This window comes from Elephantulus edwardii, unplaced genomic scaffold (assembly GCF_000299155.1).
Source record: "Elephantulus edwardii isolate Elephantulus edwardi_28Jun2011 unplaced genomic scaffold, EleEdw1.0 scaffold00161, whole genome shotgun sequence".
NCBI lineage: Eukaryota > Metazoa > Chordata > Mammalia > Macroscelidea > Macroscelididae > Elephantulus > Elephantulus edwardii.
Genome location: NW_006399911.1, coordinates 1,645,341 through 1,655,878, shown reverse-complemented (window position 1 = coordinate 1,655,878; position 10,538 = coordinate 1,645,341). Strand labels below are relative to the sequence as shown.

Genomic DNA, 10,538 nt, shown 5'->3' with positions numbered 1-10,538 from the left:
AAAACAGACTTTCAAGGGGGGGGAAGAAAAGGAACGAACTGGGGGGAGGGTAGAGAAAATAGTGCAACAATGAATGAATGGAAACCCAAAATCTCTGTAAATGTTCATTAAAATTAATAAAATTTAATAATAAAAAAAAGAAACAGAAGTTTCCATGAGACTATGAACTCAGTGCCATAAAGGTGGAAGAGACTCACAGCTCATCCTCCAGTGTTCTCCCGGGCTGCACAGCGTGCGGGTGGGGTGGAGTGCCTGGGAGTCTGCCCATCCTTCTTCTAAGGACCTGCCAGTGGATTCCAACCACCTGAGGGCCAGCCTTTGGGTCAGCAGTGCAACTCGCCACAAGCATGCCACCAGTGTGCCCCTTCAGATACTAAGTATACATTACATGAGAAATAGCTCAAAGTGGAACAGATGAAAGTATCAAGTGAAGTAGATCAAAGTGACCACAATTTAACCAAAAAGAATTGTCCCTTCTCATTAGGAGTCAAGGTGGTCTCGGTTCATCTTAGCACTGGCTTAAGAGGAACCACAGCCCCCTCAGATGATAGTCTCGAAGCCAGAGATCAATCACATTTCTATCCATCTGTTATCACCTCTGAGTAGTTCAATTATCAGATATAATGCATTCTGACTTCATATTTTGGTGCAGAAACTTTGCATGCCTCTGAAAGATGTACTTGAGTCATCTTCATTTCTTCAGTTTCTCGACTTTGTTAATTTTTTTTGATCAGTGCAACAATTTAGCAGATGGATCTCCTCTCATTTCTATAATGCTTAAGATATAAATGCCCTATTTATTCATAAAAGGCAAAAGTATTCACCTGAAACGCAGCAACTCTCATGCACCAATAAAGTTACACAGCTCCAAAGTACATGCAGCTATGTAACAGGTATTTACTGAAAAGTTAATACATGTGAGATACTGAGGATTAACAAAAATTAATAATAAGTTTCCATCCTCATGGAGTTTACAATTTACTAGCAAAGAAATACAAGTAAATGCTTTTTTCCCAGTACCATCCGTCAAATGGGAGTGTTAAGATATTTCAAGTCTTAACCTGGGGCTTCTGGAGATGCCTCCCTGGAGAGCAGAATTTTAAGTTGAGATCAAAAGAAAGACCAGCAAGTTGCCACTAGGGGAGGGAAGAACAATCCAGGGTAAGGAAACAACATCATGTGTGCAGGAGCAAGGGAGTCTGAGGAACAGAAAAGAGGTAGGTATAGCTAGAGGGAAATGCAAGGAGACAAGAAATACAAGATAAGGCTGGAGAGAAATGCAGACCTAGGAGCTAGAAGGGTACACTAAAAGTGTCAACAAACTTATATCCAACTTAAAGGCCAAGGAGAATCAGAGAGGGCTTTTAAGCACTGAAGTGGTATGCTTAGAGTATTTTTTGAAATTGTCACTAATTGCAGCCTGGACAACTGAATGGAAGACTGGAGTAGAAGCCAGAGAGTAGGCTACCTGAATGGTTCTGCAGGAAATGAGGGTGGCTTAACCTAGAGGGACAGATGTGACGGAGTGGTACGTTTAGAAAGTAAAATTGAGAGGACTGCTTGCTTGTAAGTGGAGAAGTCAAAGAAAGCCTGAGTCAGACGTTATGGATGATTAGACTCCAAGTTTTCTGTGGAAACAATGAGGTGGATGCCATGCTATTTACTGAATTAGGCTAGTGAGATAAGGAGGGAAGGAGGAGGAGGAATTGAAGAAAAAGTGGAAGAGAGAAAGAAGGGAATAGAAGTAAAAGACCTCAAATGGATCAAGCTGAGAGAGATGTGAAGTAGGTAAATGAATATACCAGAGAGATCGGGATAGAGATATATTTGCCTATCATCAATTATGAAAGGATCATGGTAATTAAATCCTAGGAATGAAAACACTGGGAATCATGTATCATGTTTATTAAAAGTCATGAAGTGAACAATTCATCTAGAGTGAGTGTAACAAAGAAGCGAGCCTTGAGCAGAATCAGGAGCAAGTCCAAACTAAGGCACTTAAGGCATTGAAAAGCACAGTGCACTGTCCGTAATGCAAAAGTCAAAACGGCTGGAACTGACTCAGAGCTGACTGACCCTCCAGTGGATCTGTAGGGGCTGTACCCTGCATGGGAGGAGACTGACCATCTTTCCCCCACAGAGTAGCTGGTGGATTTCAACCACCAGAGAAGCATGACCTTTTTGGCTAGCAGTGCATCTCTCTACAGACAGCACCACTTCATCTCACTAAAGCTTTTAATGAGGAAAACAGGGAGACGAAGCCAAGAAACGAGAAGCAAAGAAATCAACAAGGAGATAAACTGAACAGCCAGAAAGGGATGAAAAGAATGCTAGGGGAGTATTGTGTCACAGAAATAAGTGCTGCAAGGAGGACAGTGCTCATCTCTGTGGAGAAATGCCAACTGTTCAAAATAACATATAGATAAATGTCCACTGGGTTTCTTAAACTGGTGAACTTAAATGCAGCGGGGGAACAGAAACCTTGGCTGGCGCTGGGTGAAGCCTGGATGAGAACCCATGGCAAACCTGTCGGCCTGTTCCTGACTCACGGGGACCTCCTGAGCTAGCTCAACAGCTGAACTGAACCCCGCAGGGCTCACCAGATGCTCACAACCAGATCTGGGGGAGGGGAGGGTTCTTCTCTGGTATAAAGTGCCATGTGCAAATCATCTGCGCCACCCAAGAATCTAGACTGAAAAGAGGTGGGAAAACAGGAAGGTGTCTTTCCGCACAGAGTGTGAGCTCACACTGTTGTTCAGAGCATGGCTCCCAAAGTGCAGCCCCCACGTTTGTAACCCGGTCGTACCATTTTCCTGGTATGTCATCTTTGGTAATTTATTCAAACTCTTACTTTTCAAATTTAATTTCCTCAGTTATAAAATTGAGATAATATAAATGATTATCTCTTAGAGCTGTTTTAAAGATTAGGTGAGATAAACTTAGAACACTGTCTTAATGTAATCAATTATCTTAGGATAATAATATCTTAAAAAGAATAATAATAGCTGGCATATATTGACTATATATGCCAGTTTTTTAAAAAAGGATATAAATGTTTTCTCATTTTTTTCATATAAACTCCAAAGACTGTTGTTGTTGTTGTGTGCTGCTGATCTAGAACAGACTCACAGCCGACCCTCCGGAGGATTTTCACAGTCAGTAAATCACATGGGAGGGAACTTCTCATCTTTCTCCCATGGAGCGTCTGGTAGATTTGAACTGTGTGCTTTTGAGATTGCAGTGCAGCTTCTTATCACTAGGCCACCAGAGCTCCCTCTGAAGACTGCAGAATCAGCCATTTCCTCATCTTAAAATTTCTAGTCACAGCTGCTAACAGCAGAAGTGGCCGGCCTGTGGCATGCTGCCTCTGAGATCTGTTCTACCTCGCAGAGTTGTAGTCCCTTTGTCAGGCTGGCCTCTGCACTGTCACCTAGGGATTCAGCTGTCTAGGACAGGGGCCTTTGGGCTGAAGAGACTATTCTCTTACGTGTAAACCAGGAGGCAGAGAAAGTCACTACTGACAAGAAAGCTTATGTGGGCCTCAGAAAGATGAAAAAGAGCACTGCCAAGAACCAGACTGCTTCCCAGGTGGCCATACTTGTGTTACCCATGAAGGCTGGCGGCAAGATCCACTTGTGAATAACCCCATTCATTCTCTTTCTCTCTCTTTTTTTGTTTGTTTAAAGTAGCCATGGATCTAAGACAGTCTAAGACAACTATTCACTATATCTCCTCAACCCTAAGATGTTACCAATGTTAAACTCCTGGCATTAGAAATATTCCAGTGTGTATCTCTTTTTCTCTCCTTGTTGAGTGGGAACTGATCCACAGTTGACTCTCCAGCAGGTTTTCAGAGACCATAAGCTGCACAGGTGGAAGCTACCAATCTTTACCCACAGACCAACCAAAGGATTCGAACTGCTTGCCTTTGGGTTAGCAGCACAATGCCTGACCCATTAGACTACCAAAGCTCCCTCAAATGCTTCGTATCTAGAAAATGGGGCAATCTTTTAAATATGGAACCAATAAAAAAAAAACTTAAATACAAATATTGCCTAAAATTGGAAGCATTTCTTATAATCAAGAAACACCTGCCAAGATGAACCTGCATATTTGTAGGGAGGGCCGAGTTGGACGGACCTTCAAAGTGATTTATTATTGTGCTATCGTGCAAGATGATCATTAAGCAGCACACCACACAATCACAAAACCTGCTACTTCACTGTCTACCAGCAGAGGTCAGATTCTTCACATGGGACCCCATGAATTTACAAGCTGACTGTGGAGCGTCACTGAGAAAACAATCTAAAAGCGAATGGTAAGGACATAATTTAATAGGCTATGACACACACATAGCAAGGCAATTTTCTGTTACATAAGTTAAAGCAGTGTTTCTTAATCTCTTCATCATTATAAACACCAAAGGGGAAACATTTTCCCCTTAATCATCCTCCCTTACCCCATGACAGTTTACTACCAGAGAGACAAGTATATACTGTGGTCCTTTGGAAGGGCATGGATCATTAAGGTATCTAGGTTTTTAAAAAAATCTCTACCTTTCTAAGTCTTATTTTCACTCCCTATGGGGAAAAATATTCACAGCAACACTAAGTGACAGAACAGAACTGCCCCAAAGGGTTTCCAAAATATTTTAGAGCTGCAGAAAGCCTCCGCTTTCCTGCACCGAGTGGTTGGTGGCTTTAAGCCAATGCACTCTGGTTATCATCCCAAGCCTTAATCCACTATGCCATCAGGGTTCTGTGAGTCACTATGAGTCGGAAGTGACTCAAAGGCAGTGGGCATGATTTTTTGGCTTTGGAGAAAAAATATCACCTTCACTGAATTCATTAGTTAAATAAAACACAAAATTTTGCTTTCATTTCTTAAGTTTATACAGAGTGGATGCTGGCTGCTCTGGGTTACATTTACGAGAAGGAAGGAAGGGTAAAAGATCACTAGTGCCAGTGTCTTGCTTTATAGTGAAAAATCAACAATGACAATATAAAAAACAAATTAAAAAAATGACCCAAGAGACTTTATGAACTATCCAAAGAAACAGAATCCCTTCACTTCACACCTGGACCTGAAGATTGAGATTCTAGGCAGATTATTGAATGCATTTGCTCCTATGAAACTATTGACTATCACCAGTATAGAGTAACCTGAACTGTGCTGCTAGAAAGAGTTAAGTTTAAAGATGAACTTTGAAGAAAAGACTCTATTTTGGAAAACGTGGACAGAAATGGAAGGATTGCCCAAGTGGGATAAAGTAAACAGGCAAAAGGAGAGAGCTGAATTACAAGAAAGCTTGAAGCTTAAATTTAAAAAGTAATTTTAAAAATCACCAAAACCCATACTCATACCACTGAGTCAAAGCTGACTCTGGTGACCCCGCACGGCACAGCAGAACTGCTCATTTGGGCTTCTTTTGGGATCAAACTCCCTTATATTTCTCCCACTGAGGTGTGGTAATCTAATCACTAACACCACCAGATCCTGAAGCAGGATATAAAAAACACCAAAACCCAAAAAATCCAAAACTAATGCCGTAGCAATTTATCCCAAAAAACTGGAAATAACTAACGATTCCACAACAGCTGAAATGTCAAGAAGGAATCTAGGTGTTAACCCAGATAGTTCTTTGAGTGATGGCAGAATTAAAGTTGTCCTCAGATGCTGTCAAGTTACCTGTGACTCACAGTGACCCTACAGACACTAGAACACAATGGCCCTGCCCAAACCTGCACCATTCTCACAGTCCTAACTGTACTTAACTCGGCTGTTCAACTTGAGGACTTCATCTTCTGGCACCATATCAGAAAACACTCTACTGCTGTTCACATGGCTTTCAAGGGCCCAGTATTTCATAAGTGTATGGTCTGTCCTGTTGCCTAGCCTGTCTCAATCTGGAAACTCCACTGAAACCTGTCCACCATGGGACACCTTGTTGATTGTTGAACTAACATTCCAGTAGCTTCAAGAGCTCTGGTGATCCAGTGGTAATAAGCTAAGAAAGTAAGAAGCTTCAATTCCAATGGCACATGGTTTGAATCCACCAGCCGCTCTGCAGGAGACAGATGGGCAATCAATCTCCTGTTTATAACTGTGCCTTATGGTGTAACATTAAATTGTTATCATTTAAGCAAATATTTCACTGGGAAAGCAAAAATATACAAAGAAAGTTGGTAGCTTTTGAGAAAACCTACTTTGTACTACTTCAGAATTGCTGAGAGGAGTCCTGGTGGTGCTGTAGTCAAGTGCTTAGCTGCTAACTGAAAGGTCAACAGTTTGAACTCGCCAGTGTGCTCCATGGAACAAAGATGTGGCTACTTGTTTCTGTCAACAGTATGGAGCACCTACTATACACTAGCCAAAATGCTGGGCACGGCAAAGAGAAAGATGAACTGTGAGCGTCAGAACTCACAGGAATGGAATTTGGGTTGGTCTTTGAAGTCTTAACAAGACTGCAGCGAGGGTAGGGAAAGGGAACAGAAGGGCTTTCAGTCACAGGAGCATAATACTCCAAGACACACAGAAAGTGCAGAGACACACCAAGCAGGGGTCTGGCAAACTATCCCTCAAGACTGTATGAGGCCTGCTTTTGTAAATAAAGTTGTATTGAAACACAGTCCTCCTGTCTATTAGACTGTGCACGGTCTCTGGCTATTTTCTGTGTTCCTGCTATAAAGGTAGAGCCCAGTAATTATGACAGATCGAGACCATCTGGTTTTCTAAACCTAAAATACTTACTACCTAGTCCTATACTGACAAAGTTTGCTAAAACCTGAAATGACTGCCACCAAGTCAATTCTGACTCAATGCCACCCTCCAAGGCTGTAAATCTTGACAGAAGAGACTGTCCACGATTGCTGTCATGGAGCCCCTGGTGTATTTGAACCAGCAGCAGTGCTGGGCCTCATGGTTAGCAGTGAAACACCCTCATGGTCTGTGCCACCTATCACGAGATCCTTGTTATTCACAGTGGCAGCTTAACCAGCAAGGTCAGCACCAGAAATGCAGAACACTAGGCTTCAAATAAGACCAACAGGATCAGAAACTGCATTTTAAACATGTATCTGGTTCTTAAGCATGTTGTCAATGGTGGAACTGCAAGGTAAGAGCTGACAGCAGAGAGCGAGGGAGGCGGATCGTCATAATTCAGGCAAAGGACGATCCCAATATGCAGGGCCAATCACCACTCCTGTCTTTCTTCCCTGAAGCAAACAAGTCGAAGACATGACATCAACTTCCCTAGTGTCCCCAAACTGTTTCCAACAAGCACAGTATCAGAATCTATCAGGAAATAGAAAAACCATGTAACAGAAATAGAAAAACTATGTAAATTGTGTGCTTTGTGGCTATCGAAGTGTCTTGATGTAAATTATGTTTCTAGGCATCAATGTATTAAACAACACATTAATGGATAAATTGCTGTTACTGTTTGGTATCAAGTTGACTCCGACCACCCTATGTTATCACAGGTCAGAACCTGGACTGGGAAGTTAAAGGTTAAAGGGGGATCTACTCAAGAGCCATTATGTAGGCCTCTAACTCAATTCACAGGTATTTACAGGTGCAACTGACTTCTCTGTGCCCCAAATAAATGCAAGAGTCAGCTTGATACTCAGTTTTCCCATAAACTGAATGAATAAACAATGTGAAGTCGAAAAGAGACAAAGTAGCAGTTTAGTTACTCCTTTCTAGCTCTAATAGCTTCCAAGTTACTTGTTTATTATCCTCTTTACTTAAAAATCCAGTTATCTTTAGGATTTGATATTTTTTAAATAGAAGCAATCTAGATTTTAAAAAGCTGGTGAAAATGGGAAATTGTCCTAGATTCTTAGGTTTAATAAAACCAAATCCACTCAAATGCACTGATTTCAACTCATGTACACATGAATTAGGTTTAGATTAACATTAATTCTAGAGGCAGTGTACAAGCAACACTTTTTAAAAGCTTATATACCTGTATTGAGAAATGAAACATATATATCAATATGTTAACAACAAATCACAAAGCTATGTTGAAAAGAATCTCTATGCTAAGATCCACAAATCAAAGCCTTAACAAGTCTATGAATTTCAATTCAATGATAAGCGGTGTTTAAACACTAATTGCTGTGTCCTGTTGTGGGAAACAACCCACAGCTGACCTTTGAGTGGGTTTTTGGAAGTACAGGAGGAGATTGCCCATCCTTAATCCTACAGAGCAGGTGATGTATTCAAACCTAGTAACTAACATGTAAGAGTACTTACTATGGGCTAAGGTATCCTAGTAGCAAGAAATTGTGGTGGCTTAGTGGTAAGGGGCTGTCTGCCAACCCACAGGTATACAGTTCTAATTCACCAGCCACTATGCAGAAGAAAGATGGGCAGTCAATTCCTGTGGGATTTACTGCCTCTACTGGAGGACTGATCAGCCCTGAATTGGTTATGATTCAACAGTACAAAAACCACTACACTATGGATTTTCAGTGTACTGAAGATATAAGCGAGCTCTGGTGGCCTATTACACTGGGAGCCGCGCCTCTCCAGGAGTTGGAATCCACCAGCAGCTCCTGAGAAGAAGGATGGGCAATCTCCATTGAAATTTATAGCCTTGTAAAGCCACTAAAGGGTCACTTTACTTTGGCTCTAACTGGATACAATGAGTTAAGATGAAATTTAAGTAACAACACATGGATTATTCAATCTAATTCACTAATAATAGCTCCATTTTATACATAAGGAAACTAAGGAACAGAGAGGTTAAGTAACTTGTCTCAAAGGCACACAACTAGTAAGAGGTGGGGCTGAGAGTCTTACCTGGGTCTGTGGCCTTAACCACAAGCGGGCTGCCTTTCTAATAAAGAATCTGCTCTCTAGTCTCCTCTCAACCTCATGTTAACATGCAGAGGCATTAATTGCAATAGACTATCAACTGTTACCAATATATGGGACAAGGAAAATCTCCGAGATGTACATGTTCAAAGTCTTAATGAGAAGTGCACACCACAATTACCCTTTGCATGCTTGCCAATACTTGACTTGAACAAGTAATATTGAGGAACACAGTGTGGTTCATTCAAATTAAGACACCAGATTATATTTCAGTAGAACAGAACGCAACTTAAGTATCAGCAACATTCTGAACAGGTTATCATCTAAATGCTTGTTGATAATATGGAAGCAGACGTGCTATGATAACTGCAATGAATGAATGATCTTTTAACATGCTGTAGAGAACATACGAGGTAAAAGAAATGCAAAGAGCTGCCTAATAGTATCAGGTTAAAACTCATATTTATTGTGCAGGGTTATTTAAATAATTGCTTGCTTGAAAATGAACAGAAGTATTACAGTTGGCACAGGGACAACATCCACATGGCACACTCTTTGTTTCAGGAGCTTTTCTTCTCCCTTTTTTCCATCAATACTCTCGGATAAAAGAGAAGTCACTCAATAAATAATAGGACATACAATCGTGTAAAAGCGCCCTGAATTTCTCAAAGTGTCAAGCATTTTATATTCTTTTCAACTTTAAGGCTATCATCTTCCTTTTTAAACATTAACGCTGCCAAAGAAGAAGCTCCTGTCTTCTGATTTTAACAGCTTCAGTGTAAGAGCCTTAAATAATTAAGAAAAAAAAAATAGGACAGGAAAAAGGAAAAAACCAGATGAGTCAAGAAGCGATAGAAACGATGACGTGAAAGGGTCAACTTAACTCGAAATCAATTCAATAAGCCACTTGAGGTTTCCCTATTTAACTCTCCCCTTTAAAAAAAAGAAAAAGAAAAGACACACCCTACTGGTGGTATTTGTGCAAAACACGTTTAAGGAAACTATAAAGGTATGCACAATCAACATCATTTTGGAGTTACCTCTAAATTTATAATGACTAAGAAGTATTACTGCATGACACCTTGCTCTACAATTTGAGTACAACTAGTAAGGACAAAAGGACCAACCATCTGCGCTGATGGCTCCGTTGTTGGGCTCCCCAAGTGAAACCCGGCTAGTATTTCACTCATTAGAAAGGCACCAATGTGCCACTGCAGATCTGATCTCTGCCCGTTCCGGCGTCTTCATCCCTAATCCTTGACTTCCCCATGCAAAATGCAGCACGCAGCTCCGCAGCGGAGCCGGTCCGAGTGGGCTCCGCGGCGACGCGCAGAAGCGGCATGTGCATCCCCGAAACAAGGCAAGCAGAAGCGGCTGCAGGACCGAAGGGCTCTGGCCCTTCCCAGAGGGCGAGGCGCCGGCCGCCCGCACTGCCGGTCACGGAGCCGGTAGACCCTGGCCCGCTCCACCGCCCCGAGGCTCCCCCTCATGACATCCCCCTCGACGGGAAAAGAAAGGCGCATTACAGCGAGGGAAGAGATCGCGCCGAGCGGTCCCGGGGTCGCGCGCACTCACCTTCTTCTTCGAACTCCAATTTCTCCAGCTTGCCGACTCCAGCGATCCCCGGAGCTGCCGCCGCTGCAGTAGGCGCCTGAGGAAGAGGAGGGGAGAAAGCTGAGTCTCCGGAGCCACCCAGCACGCCCCGGACCTGCGGCGGG

At 42.2% G+C, this 10,538-nt stretch overlaps 1 protein-coding gene across 1 annotated transcript in view; it reads right to left on the bottom strand.

Moving 5' to 3' along the window:
- Positions 1-10,538, bottom strand: part of PRKAG2 (protein kinase, AMP-activated, gamma 2 non-catalytic subunit) — a 409,636-nt gene that overhangs the window by 83,552 nt on the left and 315,546 nt on the right. Inside the window, exon 5 of the mRNA XM_006895189.1 lies at positions 10,396-10,471. Coding sequence (XP_006895251.1) covers positions 10,396-10,471 — 76 coding nt within the window. The remainder of the gene's footprint in view (positions 1-10,395; positions 10,472-10,538) is intronic.